The 21,585-nt window shown below is 36.1% G+C and overlaps 1 protein-coding gene across 4 annotated transcripts in view; it reads left to right on the top strand.

Moving 5' to 3' along the window:
- RB1CC1 (RB1 inducible coiled-coil 1) overlaps positions 1–21,585 on the top strand; it is a 116,975-nt gene that overhangs the window by 73,944 nt on the left and 21,446 nt on the right. For all 4 annotated transcript variants that reach the window (XM_066379065.1, XM_066379063.1, XM_066379062.1 and 1 more), the window contains 3 exons: positions 12,122–12,287; positions 16,047–16,155; positions 16,253–16,493. In XM_066379065.1, the coding sequence (XP_066235162.1) occupies positions 12,122–12,287; positions 16,047–16,155; positions 16,253–16,493 (516 nt within the window). The remainder of the gene's footprint in view (positions 1–12,121; positions 12,288–16,046; positions 16,156–16,252; positions 16,494–21,585) is intronic.

Genomic DNA, 21,585 nt, shown 5'->3' on the forward strand with positions numbered 1-21,585 from the left:
TCTTAGGTAAATGTAGCAATTGAAATATATTTATGAAGTAAAAACTTTTAAAATAGTTCATGTTTATTATAAACATTATGAAAATAACAGGCTACATAAATCTATTATTGAATTTAAAAAATGGATTAGAGTTTTGGATTTCTAGAGAAATGCTTTTTTGAAGATTTCAAATGTTTTCAGGAGCTTGTTCTTTTCTTTTTTAAAATTGATAAATTTCCTTCTTTGGTTTATGTGAAGTCTTTTTCCCTAAATTCTTCAATTGAAAATAATTTTGTTCTTTTTGAATTGTGTATGTATGTATGTATATATGAATGATAATAGTTTTCTCTGAGCAGTGTTTAGTAAAGGCTAAATTGTAGATTGAAGGTATATAGTTTTATCATTGTTACTTTTTATAGTACTAAAATTTCAGTTATTTTTTTGGTGTTTCAAAGGTAATGTTTTTATATTTCAGGTTTTATAGTGTGATGGGTGTTTTGCAATTTTATTATTATTGACTGATGTTACTGCTTTCTACTAGGACAAAAATGTTCTTTAGTTTTTTTATTCTTAAAAATTTATTGAGGTATTTTGTGGCCTAATAAAAACTTTCTAGAACATTATCAATTAGTTTTTTTTATTAATTCTTCAAGTGAATATGTAGTTATATATATATTATATATCCTAACCTTTGTTTTTTCCCTTATCACGTTTACATAATCTCTTGTGATTGAATCTCTACTATATAATATTCATATATTTGTGTACAGTTAAACCTTATCTGTTTTGAAACCAGAAATTCTTTATGTATTCTGGGGGAATTAAAGGTCTTAATATAGGAGTTGGGACCTGCATGAATGTTTATAGAACTGGGGCAGGTAAGGTGGAGGTAGTCACTACTGAAGGCCAGGAAAGGTCTAAGTGACATACGAGGAAGAGAGACCCTAAGCATCCACCAAAGCTTATGGTTTCCATTGCTCACTGAAAAGCTGCTGCAACATCCAAGAATCCCCTCAAGCCCCAGAGTTGTGGCTCCATCTGTAGCACATAATACGCTAGGTCTCATTTACTTGACAGGAAGCTACTGTGAAACTGCATCTGAATACAGCCACCTATGGAGAGCTGCTTTCCTACTTTCCAAACCTTGTATGTGTTCTTTCATCGGCAAACTTGAAGTTACAAGGGGGATTCTGAAAAATATAGAATCTGCATTACATTGCAGATAAGATTCTAGAAAAGGGGAAGTGCAGTGGCAAGATGACAACAGTCTAGCACTGTACACATCATTTTAAACTCAGTAATCTTACATATCTCTTTTACCCATATTGAACTTCCAAATAAAGACACAATGTTCTCTTTCAGTCTAACATGATTCTGCTTATATGTCTCATGTCTCCTCAGATAGCCTAACCCTCTCTTCAAAAGGTGAGACTCAAACTTATTCTAGCCATCCTGGAGTGAACATATTGATGTTCATTCATCATCATTTGTGTTTCTCAGAGGCACAACCTCTCTTTGATATTCTGTAAGTTAAATTCTGTAATGTAGGGTTAACTACCATTAGCACAACACATGTTACGTACTAGGGGAATGGGAGAAGAAAAAAGACAAAAAATTAATATATATAGGCTTAGTGACTATAGTCTTTATTTCTATAATTAGCCTTTTAACTCTAGTAGGTATTTACAGCCTTCTTCCAGTACCTGCTCCACTTTTTACCATAGACATTACCTGCATTGATTTTACTTTTTGATCCTGAGAAGACTCATTAATGGTCCTTCCTACAATACAGTTGCTGTAATTTTTCATTTGACTCTTTATCGTTGGACATGGCACTGCCAAGAGACACCCTAGAAAAGCCCCTGACTTCCAGTAATATTAATCCCTTCCCTCATTTGGAGAAACTTTTCCATTGATAATTTAGTTCAATTACGTTATTACAATCTCCTTCTTTGCCTATTGGTTCAGTGGCATGAGGAGCCCTAATAACCAAGTGGTAGTTTAAGTTTCCAGTTCCTTGGAACCCTGGTTGTATCTCCTGATACAGGAGCTTGTGTGTGTGTGTGTGTGTGTGTGTGTGTGTCTATATTTCTGCTCTGTAAATCACCATGTCCCAAAATTGTAGGGACAAGAAGCAGAATTTTTGTTAATGGCTCTAGGACTAATAGAATAGCTAGTCTAATTTCTATCCTCAGTTCCCCAACCCATGTATTCTAACTATGGGAGAATTAGTCTCACAAGAGTAATGTCTGTTTCAGAGCATGTTCCGCATTCTTCACCCTAGCCATGCAAAACGTCACCCTTCTGATACTGTAATTGAGTTTTCAATAGTTTGATCTACAATTGTATCAGGCCAGCTGCTTTAGGGATTGGCATATGTGTTGAGATCAGTCACGCCCATGGGCATGCGGTCATTGCTGCACAACCTTCACGATAAAAACACTCTTCAGAAGCAATTTTAGTGGAATACATACTATAGCAGTGAACAAGAAATTTTATAAATTCAGGAGTGATATTTCTTGCAGAAAAATTGTTGGCATAGAAGGTAAAATTATTTGGAGAATAATGGGCTATGTTTATGAGAACATATTACTGTCTTTTTTCATGATGGAAATAGTCAAGGGTAGTTGACCCGTTTTCAACTGACTGGCTGGCGTTCTGAAAGAGCACTACAATATTGCGGGCTGTGTTAGTGACCAGATGTATGGAAGTCCAAATTACTGAGCCCATATATAACCTCGCTTTCTGGATGTCATTAACATTTTGAACAGGACTGATGTGGCTAAAGAATTTGATAAAGATTGTTCAACCTGCCCATCTGATTGTTATGAGATTTCTTGCCATGGGACATAATATACTGAGAGGACTTACATACCCTCATACCTTGTGCCCATTTCAAGAGGTTCATCCATGTTTCTCTTCTGCAAATCTTGTCATGAGATTTCTTCCAAGTGTCTCACTGTCCATGAATCACTGTAGATTTATAGCCCTAACCATTTCTCCTCCTAGGAAACTTGAAGTACACTGCTTGACATATAGCTACTGGGAAGATTTTTTTCATTACTGTTTTTCAGGATCACTCCTCAGTGGGGCTCTAATAGTTAAACTATGCGTTTTAATAGTGTCAGCATATTGTGCAGAATTATCAAGAAATCAGGTCTGCCACTCCCCCCCCCCCCCCACCTTCATATTGAATGACATACTTGTGATGGAGAAAAGAATCAATGTAGCAGGAGTAAGAACCTTGGGAACCTGGACCTCTTGGATCTTATTTGTGTCATCAGGACTTGTTTGAGCTCCGTCCTATATATGCAACATCTACTTGATGCTGGAGTACTTCATTGGTTGATGAGTTAGATGGTATTTACTTTATGACCAGCTACTCGGATAATGTGGTAACTTAGGAGACCATGATCAGTCTTTCAATTTCTAAACAGACCCAGTAGCAAGCCATTTTACAAGAGGAAAATATATAGTTACCTCTTTCAAAAATCCTAAGGGTCTCAATAGATTCTCTTAAAGGACTTGCTGGAAGCTCCATATAGTATATTCATTTCTGCTGCAGGCCCTTCAAGCATCTGCTGGGTAATAAGCCTCAACTGGCAGAGCAACTCAAATGTAAGTGTGGACCTATTGCCAAGAGCATTGCTGTGGGTCTTTCACAGAACAGACAGCCTTATAAATTATTTGATAAATGAGTCATAGCAGTATACCTGATTGTACTATATATTGCATCCAAAATTTAGAGATGCTCATCTAGCAACAGCTTGTCTCTTCACAGTAGACGGAACATCTCACATGCTCAGACCATTGGATACTTAGAAATTTTTTTATGCTGATGAACTCCTGACTTTTTGTGGGCTTTATTGCTCAGTTTCTAGCACTTGTTGCCTTAGTAAGCTCAGGTAATTATCTCTTGTTTACTAGGTGTACGAAGCATATTGCTGTCAATGTATTAGTATGGCATCTTGAGGAATAGCAATAAAACCAGTATCCATGCCAACTAGAGTTTAACAGAGGGCTAGAGAGTTGCTATAATCCAGAGATAAGACAGTGAAAGTACATTGCTCTGTAGGTAAAATTAAACTGCTTGTGGTCTACATGAGGGGTTGACAAACCATGGCCTGTGGGAATTAACCCACTGCTTGATCTTGTCAGGTCACCTATATTGAAATACAGAAAGCTTATTCCTTTACCTATTGCCAGTGGCTGCTTTTGCCAGAGCTGAATAGTTTGACAGAGATCATCTGGCTAATACATTTATTAGTTGTACTGACCCTGCCTCCTCCCCACACCCCCAAAATTTATCAACCCCTGTTTTATATAATAGGTATAGACAGGGAAGAAAATACCATATCAGTAGCGACATTGTCGATTTGCTTCAGAAAAGATGTCATATGTGAAATAGCAGATTTACTGGAGTTACTGCCTGATTAAATTCATGGTAATTAGGCCTAACCTGTGATGGTGCAGTGGATAGAGCATCAACCTTGAATGCTGAGTTTGTTGGTTTGAAACCTTGGGCTTGCCTAGTCAAGGCACATGTGGAAGTTGATGCTTCTTGTTCCTATCCCCTTCTCTCTCCTCTCTAAAATGAATAAATAAGAGTTGTTTTAAAAATGTTTTTAAAAATTCATGGTAATTTATTACATGTTTTTATGCTTACTACAGGGCATAAGAGTCAAATAAATATGTAATAGAAATCTTTTTCCCTGTGTCATTTGAAATGAGAAACAGTTTTAGGGATTTTACTTGGTTAATTCTACCATAATGGTCCTCATTCTATGAGTAAGAGGACCAGCAAGGATTCCTCATTGGTTGCCTTTATGTCTGTTTTACTGCAGATTCTGGATGTAAGGAAATAGCTCTATGAGGAGCCCCCGACTGGGCCCAGACCACTTACCACTTGATCATCGGTAATCTGGTGGACCACAGTTGCATTAGAATCCCCTCAGAGCCAGTGTTCATTAGTCCCCCAGAGTTGGATAATTACCTTTCCTGAATACATACTCACATGGAAAATCACCACAGGTGATTTTGGTGAAGGCTAGAAAGACTTGACAGTAAAAAATTTTGGTTATTGTCAACTCAGGTCTTGGAATTGAGTTGAGAGATGGTGAGTTTTTAAATTTAAGTTAGTTCTCTGAACACCAGATACTGAGTTTTTAAAGAAACAAACAATTTTAATGAGCCTTTCTTCATCCATTCTATTATATCCTTAAGGGTATCCACTGTCAGATTTATCTTGGTCAAATCTGATCACTGCTCTGGGCTTCCTCAGGCACTAACTACATCATGTCTCTGGTTAGGGGTCAATAATAGGCTTCTGTCACTCCAGAATTCTGTTATTCTCATAAAATTCATTGAATTTCAGTGGTTTTACCTCCCTCTATTATCCTGTCCTGTAGAGCACCACTACAGAGCCTTTTGAAGTTGTATTTCTCAAAGCCTTGGCAAAGGGAGTATTAGTATTCTCTAGCCCCTCCCAGGGTATGTATAATAATTTCCAGTATACCTATCACCATCATTCTTTGGATGCCTTTCTGTAGACCAAGGGTCAGTAAATTTGTTCTTTAAAGCAGTGTTTTTCAACCAGTGTGCCGTGAGACATGGTCAGGTGTGAGTATAAATACATTTAGAAACTATATGTATAATATGTACTGTGTTAGAGTGTCATTTTGTGTCATTTTGGTAGGTGGTGTGCCCCAGGATTTTGTAAATGTAAAAAATGTGCCATGGCTCAAAAAAGGTTGAAAATCACTGCTTTAAAGGGACAGATAGTAAATATATGAAGATTTGCTGGTCACATGTAGTCTTCATCACATTATTCTGTGTTGTGCGTACACACATGTAATTTGGTCTCAGTACCCATTCATTCATTCATTGATTTATTTTTTTCCAAGTTTAGAGGAGGGGAGAGAGAGAGACAGACCCCTGCATGTGCCATGACCAGGATCCACCTGGCAACCCCCATCTGGGACCATGCTCACAATGAAGCATGGGCAGTTGCAACTCTGCCTAAGACTGAGGCTCCGTGGAGCTATCCTTAGTGCCCAGGGTCAATGCACTTGAACCAGTTGAGCTATGGCTGTGGGAGAAGAGGGCAGAGAGGGAAGGGAGGGATGGAGAAGTAGATGCGCTCTTCTCCTATGTGCCCTGACTAGGAATTGAACCCAGAACGTCCACATTCCTGGCTGACACTGTACCCCACTGCCAACCAGCCAGGGCCCCAGTACCCTTTTACACACTCAAATTATTGAGGACCCCAAAGTGATTGTTTATATGAATTATCAACATTTTCTGCATTAGAAATTGAAACAATTATTAATGAAAAGAATTGTATTGTTTTATATATTTGCAAATCTCTATATTTGGCATAGTGGATTCTCATTCCTGCTTCTGCATGCAATCTGTTGTAATATCTTTTGATTGAAGTACAGGGGTCCTCAGGTTATGACACAGTTTCGTTCCTACAACAGTGACCTAAGCTGAATTTTGGTGTAAGTCGAAACACCCTAACCTAAGTCATTTACCTGTCCTAACACAGTTGTAAAATCATAATCCAGAACATAAAAATACAACTAAGCCACAGAAAAAGGAAAAGGACATGAATGTACACTGTACTGTAGTAACAAAAAATGAGTGTAAAAAGAAATTTTGTGTCTTTAATCCTTTGGTTGGCTTGCACATTAGAAGGGGCATTGCAAGGTGGGAGAGAGTGACCTATTGGGCAGGGGAAGCTGGAGAGGCAAGAGAACCTGCAGAAGGTGCTAGAGATAGGTGAATCAGGATTGTCTAAGGAGTATGCAGGAGATGCTGGAGTTGATCCTACCTGTACTACAGGTATATCATTTTGAGAAGCAGCTGATGGAGAGGGTACAGGATCTGTTGCAGACCTCTCTACCTTCTTAAAGAATTGTTCCAGGCTAGTCTGGAAGTTTGATGACTTCTCTTCCAAAATCTGCCTATAGCATCGGAAGGCATCCATAACAGCTCTGTAGACCTTACTGAATCTGTCATCGCTGGGATCGTCAGCCTGAAATTTTGCCAACTCATCCTCTACCATAGAAAAAACCCTGCCAGACCAGACCCTTGGTGGTAAATCTCTTGGGTTCTGGGGTTTTTATCTCTTCCTCTTCAATCACTGCTTCACTAGCTTAATGACATCTTCGGCAGACAGCTCCTCTCCATGTGATGCCAGTAGCTCTGTGACATCCATGTGATGGCTTTCGTCTTCTTCAAAGCACTATCATCTGAAGACTGACTTTCGTTTAGGAGCCGTGATAAGGTGACAAAAAAGTTACCAAATAAAACAACACAACGGAACAGTTGGGCTTTTAACAGTTCAAAATGGTGTAGGTAAACGTACAGGGGATGCCAACTCCCTCATAATTGGCTGCATCATTGCATATTCTTCTGCCGGATACAACCAGACTGGTTCGCCCATGTAATCCGTAAGTATGATGCTGATGTAAGCTGAAACGTCTCAATTTTTTTTTTTAAGTTTTTATGGGAGTGAGTGTTGTGAACTCAAAACGTATGTCGAGACTCGTTACCCAAGGACCCCCTGTATATGGAAAATCCAACCTTTTACATACATGGAATTGGACAGAAGAACATTTAAATAACCTTTCAGATCATTGTGGATATTGTTCCTTGGTAGTAAATCGAAATCCAACAACTGATAATTTCTTAAATTTCAGTTTTATTGAGGAATATGAATCTATGTCGATGAATTTTTAAAATTAACTCCTTATGCTTAAATTCATTGAACTATCTTTTACTTTGAATCAGTATTTTACCAGTGCTTGATTTTGTTTCGTTTGGAAAACACTGGTTCATTGAGTAAAACAGAGCTTGCAAATGTTGATGTTTTATAAGAAAGATCTTAGATACTGGGAAGTTCTCAAAGCTCATAGTGGCAGATACTAGTTACATTTTTATCCTTGGGAACAAATTCCTCAGTTTATTAATGTAACAGGCTCATGTTGATCATTTTTGAAAAAAATGTCAGTCTAAAACCCAAGTCTGAATAATTATAAAGATTGTTACTTTTCAAATTGGGAAGTATACCATGAAAAAAGCACCTAGTTCTGTATGCAGCCAAAACAATTGTACAAATGCTTTTCTATGAGACAGACACTTTGTAAATGGCAGCAGGGCTTTTTTATGTACTTATCATTTTGCCACACAGAATATTTTTAAAATGTGTACTTAATGGTCAGGATTTGATAATGTTAATAATTTTTACTACATCAAAATATTTCAGAATAAACCTGCATTATTCTTTTTTCTTTCTTTTTTTTAAGGTGAGTAGAGGGGAGATAGGCAGATTCCCATATGTGCCCTGACTGGGATCTAACTGACAAGCCCATCTGTGGCTGATGTTCGAGTACCAAGCTATTTTTAGCAACTGAGGCTGCTGTGCTTCAACAGAGCTATCCTCAGCGTCCAGGGCCACACTTGAACAATTGAGCCACTAGCTGTGGGAGGAGAAGAGGGAGAGGATGGGGAGAGGAAGGAGGGGAAAAATAGATGGTCGCCTCTCCTGTGTGACTGGGAATTGAACCCAGGATGTTCATACGCTAGGCCAATGCTCTATCTACAGAGCCATTGGCTAGGGCTGCATTCTTTTTCATTTTGAATACCTTGAAGTAAAGGATATGATAACTAGACATTCAGTTTGGTATTAATGTCTTTAATCTTGGTGAAGGTATCGGTTTTATCTGAAAATGTCAAGATGTAAAAGACATATCAAATTAGCATTACTGTGAAAATGATTTTGACTTTACTGATCCCCTGAAAGTGTTCTAGTTAATCCCAGGGTTCTATGGATCTATCACACTTTGAGAAACATTGGTGTAGGGAATGGTTGACAATATTTCCGTAAAGTGTCACATTATTAATATTTTAGGCTCTGTAAGCCAGATGTCTCTATGTGAGCTAACTCAACTTTATTGTTATGGCAAGAGAGTGAAACAATACGTGGTTATGTCTGTGTTCCAGTATATCTTTAATTACACAAACAGGTGGTAACAAGCTGGATCTGGCCTGCAGGCCATTGATTGCATTCATGTGGTCTAGAGCAGGGGTCTCAAACTCACGGCCTGCGGGCCGCATGCGGCCCGCCGAACAGTTTTGTGCGGCCCACAGACTAATCCACGAAGTTCAAAATCTTTTGGATAAAATTAAGTAAGCCTAGGGGCCTACTTGTATTTTTCATTTCTCTAGCATCCTAGCTAGATATTAGCTTAGTTAACAGCAGTTGTGATGCGAACTACAGTTTCTGGTCGTTTTGTGACACTGAGTAAACTGCATGTACGATTGTGGTTGTTGTACTGATTTTTTTTTGTTTTCAACTGCAGTGAGAAAAGTGTTGCGTAACAGTTGCCTTTTGTAGACCTAGTGAGGCCCACCGAACAGCTGTGATCTTGCTCTGCGGCCCACATGCTGAGTTGAGTTTGAGACCCCTGGTCTAGAGTATCTCATCTTGGCATCTTAGTTTTGTTTACTGTTAGCCATTAGTTCCAGGTTTCTGGCTGTCAACCTAGCAAACTTAATAGCCAACATTGAAATTAGAAGCTCTGGTAAGGACATTCATGCAAATAATTTTGGCTTTTTTTAACATTTTGTTTTTTTCTTCTTGGTCTAACTCCTATTGGATCTATTTCCATACATATTTCCTGTGTTTCTTCCAAAATAAATGAAAAATTTTGAAATTGCAGCTACGCCTCCTTTAAAACTTTTCTTGGAACCTGCCTGGGATTTAAATGCAGCAGTAGGTCTGGGAGTAATGAAATGGTGGGAGAGGTTGTTGAGAAAAATCAACTTGTTGAGAAGGGAACGTCAGGAAAGGGAACACTAGTCTCATAAGGGAGAAGAAGCTGCCGCTGGTAAGGGAGGTTTGTTGTGATTTTGCGCAACAACTGGGACATCTCCAAAACCTTGCCTTTAGGTATTTGGTCCCAGAAACACACACAGTTGTCAGCCTTTCTGCCATGGAATGCCATGGTCTACCAAAGTTTCATTTTGCACTATTGGTGAGTTCATTAACTGCCTTCAGATAATGAACTTCAGATCAGAGAATTCCAGATTCCCATTTTTAGGGTTTGTTCCCCCTAAGATTATATTTGTATCTTTCTGGATTGAGCTTAGAAAACAGAACCTCTTTTAAATATTTCAGTGTTATAAAGTTTACTATTAGAATTAGAACTTACATAAATTTGGGGAGAGCTAGTTAGTAGAATTGAAGAGTAATGAAGTGTAAGTCCCGAGTATTTATGGGTTAAAATCACTTGGAGCACCACATTTGGTGGCTAATTAGGAATCAGCTACAATTTTTAGGAGACATATACCAATTGTCTACTGAGACACCAATACAGGTAGGTTACTTAGAAACTACCCTTATGAATCTTAAGTTGCCCTCATGTCTGAGCATAACAATCTCTGGAGAATGGATAGACTCTTACTCCAGTTTTTGTGTGGATACTTTTTGTTGACAAACTTGAACCTACCAGAACTTACTGGGAGGGGATACTGGATAATGTAGTTCTCAGCTTGTCTTTCATACAGAGGAAATAACACTTCTACAAGTCAATTTTTAGAAAGGCAAACAATTCATTAGAAAAATAAGCAAAGAGTATGAATAGACAGAGCACAGAAAAAAAATGAATAGCCTGTATGTGAATAGCTGTTTAGTCTACTCAAGATTAAGAAAATGTAAAATTAAAATAACTTTGCTTTAAAACTGGGAAAAATTAAATCAATAGTATACTTTATTTTTAAGAATTTAGGGGAAAGGACTTTCTTATACCCCCATATACAAAGAAAATGAATGCAGAATATGTGTGTATAATTTACATATGTCTGGAAATCTGTTCATTAGTCATGTTTCCAAGAAGTACATAGTTGATCTGGATCTGAGTGATAATAGGAACATTTAAATAATTTTAATCTCAAATGGTTTTAAAAACCCATGGCAAATAATAATTCTTTAGTAGGCCCAAGTCTAATAAAGTCAATGATAGGAGAGCAAGCATCGATTCAGTCTAGCTTTTATTTAATGCAGATTTTCTAGATATGGGGTATAATAGAACTTCTGCTACACACATAGTTTATTAATGGTAGGGGAACTATCAGTTAGAGAGGCTTTATTTCAAGTTCTGTATACAATAGTATGAAAGTTCCAAACTGGTAACAATGTATCAGCTTTTCTGGGTTCTAATTTTCAGGTCTTGTTAAGGTATGTGCAGAGGTGGGAATACGTAATTTTCTCCTGTTTTTTTTGTTTGTTTGTTTGTTTTTTTGATCAGGGTAAGTTTACTGATAAAGTGTCTTTAAATTTGAATAAATGTACATTTAAAACAATCAGTTGATTTAGTTGCCAAATAATTCGGGAATATTTACTGTGTGGGGTAACCTCTTTTTTGTGGTGCAACATTTTCCAATACTTTTGATGGAATTAATTATCTGCTTGGGCAACTGTTTTTGATGTAAAGGATAACGTGGTTGAAACTAGATAAGATTAACTTCTATACCAGAACTTAAAATAACGATTAACTTGTGTCTGCTTTTTTCCTTGCCTTGTCCTTTTTTCTAGGGTTAGCACATTTTAGAGAAATGAATATGAATTCAGGAATATGTAAATTTGCTGTGTATGAACATTTAAATTTAGCTATAGTTTTGTGTTGTTTTATTTATTCATTAGTTAACAAAATTAACAAAAATTAAAATTAAAAAATTTTCAACATGTAACCTTGAGGCATGTGTCAGTTGTATATATTGCAGTTGTAGGAATAGTATAATTGAAATTTGAAGCTTAGCTCTCGAAAAGTGTATTGTTTTCATACTGTTTCATATTGAAAACATTACTATTTTTTGGTAGAAGCAGATATAATAATTCAACCATGTGTTGGTGTTAGAATATATCATATATAATGTATTAAACTTTAACCTTGTACTTGTTTCCCTTTCCTTCATAGGTGAAAAGAGAGGGTTCATATGTCTTTAACAGCAATTAATAACTGTTGGGTTTAAGGCAAATCTATAGCCTTTTTGATGTCAAGTAGTTATTATATTTGGTATACTTGGTATTACATCTGCAATTTTGAAAAAAAAATTAATACTATATTTAACTTTCAAGTTCTGCCATTGAATCTACCAGAGAAGATTCTTCAAGCCTGGTTGCTGAACTTCAAGAAAAGCTTCAGGAAGAAAAGGCTAAGTTTTTAGAACAACTTGAAGAACAAGAGAAAAGGAAGAATGAAGAAATGCAAAATGTTCGAACATCTTTGATTGCTGAACAGCAGGTATGTTCTCCTGTCCCCATTTCATTATTTGAGGCTGAAGAAAGTAAACAGAAATTAAGAAATATAATTTCTTTGTGCAGCTGATTATATCTTAGATGTGATTTTCCTACAATGACCCTGTTAATATTATTAAATATCTTCTTCATGATAAAAACAATTTCTTTTTAATGATCTTAATGAAACAGCCTTAGATTCAGACTGAAATAGTCTTAGATTAGAAACTAGGAGATGTGAATTATGTTTCTAGTTTCTTAACTACCAGTGTGATTTTACATACATCTTTTAATCTCTTTAAAACTCAGATTTGTTATCTTGCAAAATGAAAGTGTTTATGCTATACTTAGATGATAAGCTCTAAAATTTTATTCTAAGCTATGTGCTGATCAGTACAAAATTTTTGTACTTTTTATAATTATTGTTTATAATAGGCTATTGGTGGATCACAGTCAAATATTGTTAAACATTGATGGTTCAGTTATTAATATTGCTCAGTGGTGAATGGTAAAGCTTGTGAGGTAAGGAGGGGCCAGACTGTTAAGGACTATAGTGTGTGTCTTTTTAGGGAGCTTGTACTTGCTTCATTTCTAAGATACTTAGAGGAATGACACAGCTGGTTTATACGTAATCAAAATTGTCCCCTTAGATGTAAAGAAAGAGTAGAGGATTGCAAGACATAAGCATGTGCAGTAGCAGTTGGTTGTCTGCTGTTGTAATTCAAGCCAGGGATAATATTGATGTATCGTTTTTTATCCTGCGAAATACAGTTTTGAAACTAAGGCACATCTTACATTTGATGTACACATTTAATATTACAAGTTATTTTTCTTTTCCTGAAACAGTAATTTTAAATAAGCTTTTTAAAAGAGTTTAAATAATGTCAATCAGACTAGAAAGAAAATATCATCTAAAACCATTAGGAACTTTACTTGTTAAGGACTGAGGGGAAAAAGAAATTTCTGAAATAGGGGAATGAGAGAGATTAACTAGAAAAAAGAAGAGAGCGGCTTCATGAAGCCAAGAAAATTATTCAGGAAATAGGAGTAGTTAGCAGTTTTAAGTAAGAATTGTTGATGATAAGAGGTCATTAATAATGTTTCAGTTTTTAAAATATTTGACTTTGTACATTGTTCTGCAGACTCATTCTATATAAAATAGATCTTTCGCACTTCTTTCTTCATGCTCCTTTGTAAGCACGTGTGCAATTTCAGTTTTAACAATTAAGCTAAGGATGAATTAACTGACAAACCAAATATATAAAATTGGCAATTGTCTAATTTAAATTTGGATCTTTTCATTTTAAGGCCTCTTTTAGTATTTGATCACATTAGGAGAGGTGACTTCTAATGTCTCCTCCAGTTTCAAATAGGTTGGGATGTTAAGTGGTAGTAATTTGATTTGTAACTAGTTTTATATGGGTGACTTGAACCTAGTCAGTTACTATCTTAACCTGCCCTTGTTTCTAATATGTGTATTACAAATTATGTTAACTTTTGTAAAACTCTCATATTACAGAAACAGCAAAGAACATAAAAGTAAACAAAAACACTAAAATGTTATTAGAAATGTTTATTAATCTTCTATACTTTAATTATACGTGTAAAAATGGCTGTATACAAAGAAATATAAATGTTCTTTTGAGGGATCTTCCTGTATATGCTTTGTGACTAGAAATGATATATAACTCAGTGTTTAGTGAATTCACTAGTTTTGATCTAAAAATGGCATGTTCTTATTAAATCTCCCTTTTCTAATATTATTGGTGTAATTCATTGATGAAAAGATCATAGAATCTTTCATTTTAGAAATAGAAATGCTGGGCAGATGAAGATTCGATTTAGATCATTTCATCATTCATCTATTGTTCTTAAGTTTTAAGATCTTCAGCCTGACCAGGCCGTGGCACAGTGTATAGAACAGGTGTGGCCAACAGTTTTTGCCCTGAGCCAGATTAGAAAGAAAACTTTTACATGGGCTGGATGAAATATTAAAATTAAAAAATGTTAAATCCAAAAATAATCATTTAAGTAAACAATTTTATTATGTAATTTGTTTATGAATCAATGTGAGTGAAAAAAATTTTAAAAACATATTATTTTAATAAAAATATATTTTAATAAAAATATAATTACATACTGTATAAATATCCAAACTTGCAGTCACTTGAAACAATATTTAATTAATAGAATGAGCTTGAAGGTTATATCAGCAATAAAACAATTATTTTGTTTTACAAACAGCCTGGACACGTTTTCAGTTATCAACTGCAGCTATTGTCTATGCTACAATGCCACTTGAGTCAGCACACTTGGCCACAAAAATAACAAATTGTTTGACCTCGGGTGCGCACTGGCAAACTCCGCCTAAAAGAATGTGGGTTTCACATCGCCGCTAAACGTCAAACAGTTCATATCGAGTACAGACGAGTACAAAAGTTGTAAATCTTTATAAGGAATTGTTTTAAAAAATAAAAAAGTATTGTGAATCCATTCGACCAGTTATTGGAAGTTAACCCTAGATTAGTCACACGTGGAATTCTTTTCCACATATCACTATCTTTAATATCTAGATTTCCAATAATCAAAGACACTTCCGCTTTTGAGTAGCTGAGATTTTAAAGTAGCGGAGAATATTAAAAATTTAATCGTGGGCCGCATGTTGGCCATGCCTAGTATAGAGTGTCAGACTGGGATGCAGAGGAGCAAGGTTCAAAACCCCGAGGTCGCTGGCTTGAGTGTGTGCTCATCTGGTTTGAGCACAGCTCACCAGCTTGAACCCAAGGTCGCTGGCTTGAGCAAGGGGTCACTCAGTCTGCTGTAGCCCTCCTTCTCAGTCAAGGCAAATGCGATAAAGCAATCAATGAACAACTAAGGTGCCGCAATGGGGAATTGATGCTTCTCATCTCTCTTTCTGTCTGTCCCTATCTGTCCCTCTGTCTCTATCACACACACACACACAAAAAAGTTTTAAGATCTTCATAGAGATCTTATAAATGAAATTTTTGACAGTTTAGTCATCTTTGTAAAACAAACAGTACAGTTAGATCTGTGCAAGTAGTTGGATATATGAGCATTACAGTAAAAGTTTTTCTAAAAGTTGAGTAACAGACTAGCCATTATAAAGCAGAGGTGCAGTGGCCACTGAAATATCTAGATAAGAGGTGGAGATGGGATAGTCAATCTGAAATGTTACTCTAACAGTCAGGATTTAGCTAAAGACAGGAAGATTCCAGAGGCAGGTAGATTACTAAAAGAATAGGTAAAGTATGCCTGGCTTGTGATGGCTCAGCATCCGCCTAGAATGCTGAGGTCATCAGTTTGAAACCCTGGGCTTGACTGGTAAAGGCACATACAACAAGCAGCAAGAAAGCAATGAACAACTAAATTGAATCAACTGTATTTCTCCCTCCTCCTCACCCCATCCTCTGAAAATCAATATAAAAAATAAAAAAATAAATGAATAGGTAAAGAATGTAATAGCATTTGTTAATTTGTTAGTAATTTTATTTCCCCAAAATTTTGCTTTTTTTTCTGACAATAAATGTGTGGACAATAATACCTTAATATGGAATCAGGAAAACAAAATCACATTATATTTACCACAGTATACATTTTTATTTAAAAATAGGCATCACTTATAAATTTTACTTTTTTTTTCTTTACATATAAATGTACTGTGTAAAAATATTTGCAAGTTTATTTTTTTAGTCCTAGCTACTATGTGCATACACATAGTTTATGTACTTATCATTCTATGTTCCAGACCAATTTTAATACTGTTTTAACAAGAGAGAAAATGAGAAAAGAAAACATAATTAATGATCTTAGTGATAAGTTGAAAAGTACAATGCAACAGCAAGAGAGAGATAAAGGTTAGTAATATTTTGTAATATGATATTTTTAATTATTAAAATTAAAAATCATTTGAGATGTTTTGTGATGCTTATTTCAACTTGGGGTACTTTTCAGATTTGATAGAGTCACTATCTGAAGATCGAGCTCGCTTGCTTGAAGAAAAGAAAAAACTTGAGGAAGAAGTTAGTAAGTTGCGTGGGAGCAGTTTTGTTCCTTCACCGTTTGTAGCTACAGCCCCAGAACTGTATGGAGCTTGTGCACCTGAACTCCCAGGTGAAACAGAAAGGTCAGCCATAGAAACTCAAGATAAAGGAAGAGTGGACTCAGCAATGGAGACAAGCATGATGTCTGTACAGTATGTATATTTTTCTTCACCTATCTTAATAGGCTTTTAAACCACTAGTGTACTTCTTAAGTTAAAAGTTCCTAAGATAGGAAATATAGTTTATTAAGCCCTATTGGTTGTCCATAGCCCATATATCTAAAAGTTGTGCCATTTTAATTCTTCAATCTATAAATATGACAGGTATTTTAATATTACTGTTTGTGCTATGAATCACTCCTGCATGTTTTCATGGGCTGCCAAGATAAGTATCACTATAGTAGTATTAAGCTATTCTTATTTATAGGGAGTGTTTAAACTTTAAAGTTCATAACCTAGGAGAAGACATTGGTATGCTAATGGATATATTCATTTTGGTGAGAGTTATTGGCTAGGGGAAGGAAGAGACTTTTTTTTTATTCAGTGTAAGGAGGGGAGGCAGAGAGACTCCTGCATGCAACCCAACGGGAATCCACCTGGTAAGCCTACTAGGGGGTGATGCTCTCTGCCCATCTGGGGCATTGCTCCATTGCTCAGCAACCAAGCTCTTCTTAGCAGTGAGGTGGAGGCCATGGGGTCATCATCAGCACCCGGGCCCAACTTGTTCCAGTCGAGCCATGGCTGCAAGAGGGTAAGACAGAGAAGTGAGAGGGGGAAAGGTGGAGAAGCAGATGGGCACTTCTCCTGTGTGCCCAGACCGGGAATCGAACCTGGGACATCCACATGCCAAGCTGATGCTCTTACCACTGAGCCAACTAGCCAGAGCCAGAGATGTTTTGAAAAGTAAAAATATGTGTAGGTTTCTGTTCAGTTCCAAAAAACGGAGTAGAAACTGACTAACTTGAGACCTAGAAAGGTATTTTTCACTTAAGAATATAAGTGAAAAATAGAACAAATACATGTAATTTAAAAATGCAAAGAAAGCATAAACATAAAAGATACCATGGCATTAGAAAACATAAATGACAGAAATAAGTCCAAATGTACTACCATATTTCCCCCTGTATAAGACGCACCTTAATTTTGGGGCCCAAAATTTGAAGAAGAAAACAGTATTATATAAAGTTATTAAACTCAAGTTTTATTCATCATAAAATTTATACAACTTCTTATCACTGTCAAAACTCCCCCATCCATTAGCTTGTCCTCATCTGTGTCTGATAACAAATCACTGTCTTCATATATTGCCTCGTCCTCTGTTCCATCTGTGGCATTTGAAATGCCATACTTGTTAAAGGACTTGACAACCACTGTATAAAATGCACACAGTGGCCCTGGCCGGTTGGCTCAGTGGTAGAGTGTCGGCCTGGCGTGCAGGAGTCCCGGGTTTGATTCACGGCCAGGGCACACAGGAGAAGCGCCCATCTGCTTCTCCACCCCTCCCCCTCTCCTTCCTCTCTCTCTCTTCCCTTCCCACAGCCAAGGCTCCATTGGAGCGAGGTTGGCCCGGGAGCTGAGGATGGCTCTGTGGCCTCTGCCTCAGGCGCTAGAATGGCTCTGGTCGCGGCAGAGCGATGCCCCGGATGGGCTGAGCATTGCCCCCTGTAGGCGTGCCAGGTGGATCCCGGTCGGGCGCATGCGGGAGTCTGTCTGACTGCCTCCCTGTATCTGGCTTCGGAAAAATTAAAAAAAAAAAACCGCACAGTTTTTAGACCCCAAATTTTTCAAAAAAATATATATCTTATATATGAGGAAATACAGTGTTGAAAAAGTAAACAGACTTATCTATGAAACCTGTCAGAAAAGGGAAGCATCCCAATTGCATTCTATGTACAAGAAAAGTTTCTAAAAGTTATATAAACATTTAGTGTAATGTGATTGAGAAAGGTATTATATATAAGGCAAATAAAATATATATAAGCCATGTAAAGCTAAAGATTTTAAAAGTGAAATAGGAAATTTTATAGAGAGAGGACACACTTCACCACAAGCAAATAATTGTTAATGTCTAGGTGCTTTAAAATGTTACTGAGTCAAAAATGAAGAACTTTTTAGAGCACCGTTAGGGTAGGATACTTCTTCCTCTCAGGAAACAAGTAAAAAGTAAGTAGTTGAAAAACAGAATATTAAGTAAAAAATAAAGTAATAGAAAAACAGCTAAGGAAATTAACTACATATCAAAATCAACAAAAAGTCTCAAAGTTCTAAATATTGATATAATTCAAGCCACCAAACATAAGCAATAATATTAAAAGATAGTAACAATGTTTGCATTTTTCTGATGATGAGCATTTTTTCAAATGTCTGTTGGCCATATGTACATCCTCTTTGGAGAATTGTTCACTCAGGTCCTCTGCCCATTTTTTATTTGGTTTGTTTCTTGGGGGTGTTAAGTCAGCTCACACGTTTCAGAATGGCTATCATCAGAAAAACAAGTGTTGGTGAGAATGTGGTGAAAAGGGAACCCTCGTGCGTTGTTAGTTGGAATGTAAATTGGTACAATCGTTGTGGAAAACAATATGCAGTTTCCTCAAAAAATTAAAAATAGAAGTACTGTATGGCCTATCAATTTTACTTCTGGATATTTATCTGAAGAAATCAGAAACACTCATTTCAAAAGATATATCCACCCCTATGTTCACTGTAGCATTTATTTACATGTGCAATCTAAAGAACAGAATAAATACATGTGGAATCTAAAGAACAGAATAAATTAACAGCAAAACAAACTGTCATAGATACAGAAAACAAACTGATGGTTGCTATATGGAAGAGGATTTTGTGGGGCTGGGTGAAAATGGTAAAGGGATTAAGAATTACAAATTAGTAGGTACAAAATAGTCAAGGAATATATGGCCAATAGGGAATATAATCAAGAATATTATAATAATTATATATAGTGCCAAGTTGATACTACACTTATTGGGGTCTCACACTGTAAATTATATAATTGTCTAACCCAAGTTGTATACCTGAAACTAATGTAAAATAATACTGAATGTAAATGGCAATGGAAAAATTAAAATAACAAAAACGGAAGTATTTTTTAAAAAGTTAGTCTCAAAAATAGTTTATAAATCTGGAAATAAATCTCCTTCCTCAAGCCAGCAACCATGGGATCATGTTTATGATCCCACACTCAAGCTGGCAAACTTGGCGTTTCAAACTTGAGTCCTCAGCATCCCAGGTTGATGTTCTATCCAGAAGCAGTTTTCATAATTTAGGAAGAATGCCAACTATCACATCACTATTCAGCAAGACAATAAATAATAAAATCTGGCAAGTAAAATCTGAACTGTCATCATTTCAAGGTAATATTCTTTTCAAACCACTAAGACCTAGCAAACTATTAGAACTAATAAAACTACATTAGAGCCTGACCACGTGGTGGTGCAGTGGATAGAGCCTCAGACTGGGCGGTTCACAGAGGACTCAGGTTCGAAACCCCAGTGTCACCGGCTTGAGCATGGGATCATAAACATGACCTCATGGTCACTGACTTGAGCCCAAAGGATGCTGGCTTTAAGCCCAAGGTTGCTGGCTTGAGCCAAGGGGTCCCTTATTCTGCTGTTCCCCCCCCCCCCCCCCCCCCCCGTCAAGGCACATATGAGAAAGCAATCAATGAACAACTAAGGTGCTGCAATGAAGAATTGATGCTTCTCATCTCGCTCCCTTCCTGTCTGTCTGCCCCTATCTGTCCCTCTCTCTGTCTCTGTCTCTCTTGCTAAAAACAAAAACAAACAAACAAAAGCCACATTAGAGTACAGGTCATCAATATATGTACAAAAAAAAAGTTTATATATTTACTAGCAAAAGCTGATTAGAGTATATATAAAAAATTCTGATAAATGTATAGGGAAATGATTTATTATTAATGAATTTAGCAAAAATGTACAAGACCCTTACGGAGAAAATGATGAAATTTTATGAAAGATATTAAAAGGGCTAAAGCTTAGAGATGGGTAGAAATATAATATTATAAAGATGCCATTTCCCCTTTAGATTTGTTCAGTTATTTAATTTTACCCAATTCGAATTTTAACAGGATAAGTTAGGTAAAATTTCCAATTGGATGCTAAAATTCATATGGAAAAATAATCATGTAAATACAGTTGATAACATTTACAAAAATGTTATAATAGTGGAATTTATTCTGCTAGTCTTAAGCAATATAGCGAGTAATTAATTCAGCATATTGTTGGTAAAGTCACAGACATTTAGATTACTAGAATTGGTAGTCTTGAAATAAACCCAAGGGTATTTGGAAATTTATGTCATTTTTAATCAGCTTTGAAAAAGAAATGGCACACGGGAATAATTGGTTACCCATTGGTGGAGGGTAACCCATCTTTTACATTATATACCAAAAAATATTGCAGACATATTAAAGGCTAAAAGTTACCTTAACATATAGAAATTCTTAGAACAGGAGAATACACTGAATGTGCAGTAGGGAAGTACAAAGAAAATACTACTAAATGTTATTACATCAAAATTTAAAACCTGAACACAGCATAAGGTTGGTGGTTAATGTTTTTAACAAATGAATGATAAAACTGTCAAACATTTAAATAATTAGTGCCAATTCCTCAGTCTTTAAAAAAGTTGAAGATGAGACAAATCTTCCCAACTCATTCTTTGAGTTCAGTGTTATGCTTATATCAAAATCAAACAAATACATCTCAAGGAAAGAAAAATAAAATAAATCTCTCTAGAGCACAGGAAATTTTTAAACATTTTATGGATATGTTTAGGTTCTTGGTTGTGGTGGTATTAATGAGTGAGTGTATGTGTATGTCCAAACTCATCAAGATGTGGATATTAAATATATGAAGTATTTTATATATGGTCTACCGGAAAGTTCTGTCCGTTTTTGGAATAAAAATACAGATTTTTCTTACCGTCAATAAACTTTATTAAATAATATAATTGCCATTATTATTAATGATTTCTTGCCAGCATGAGGGCAATTTGTATATCCCATTTTTGAAAAATGTTTTATCTTTTGATGCGAAAAATTAAACCAGTGCTTGTTTGATATCTTCTTTATTTTTGAATTTTTTGCCCTTTAAAAAATTTTGTAAGGACAAAAACAAGTGATAGTCAGAGGGTGCTAAGTCCGGAGAATATGGTGGATGCAACAGAATTTCCCAACCTAGTTCTGCAATTTTTTGACGAGTCCCCA

This window comes from Saccopteryx leptura, chromosome 3, assembly GCF_036850995.1.
Source record: "Saccopteryx leptura isolate mSacLep1 chromosome 3, mSacLep1_pri_phased_curated, whole genome shotgun sequence".
NCBI lineage: Eukaryota > Metazoa > Chordata > Mammalia > Chiroptera > Emballonuridae > Saccopteryx > Saccopteryx leptura.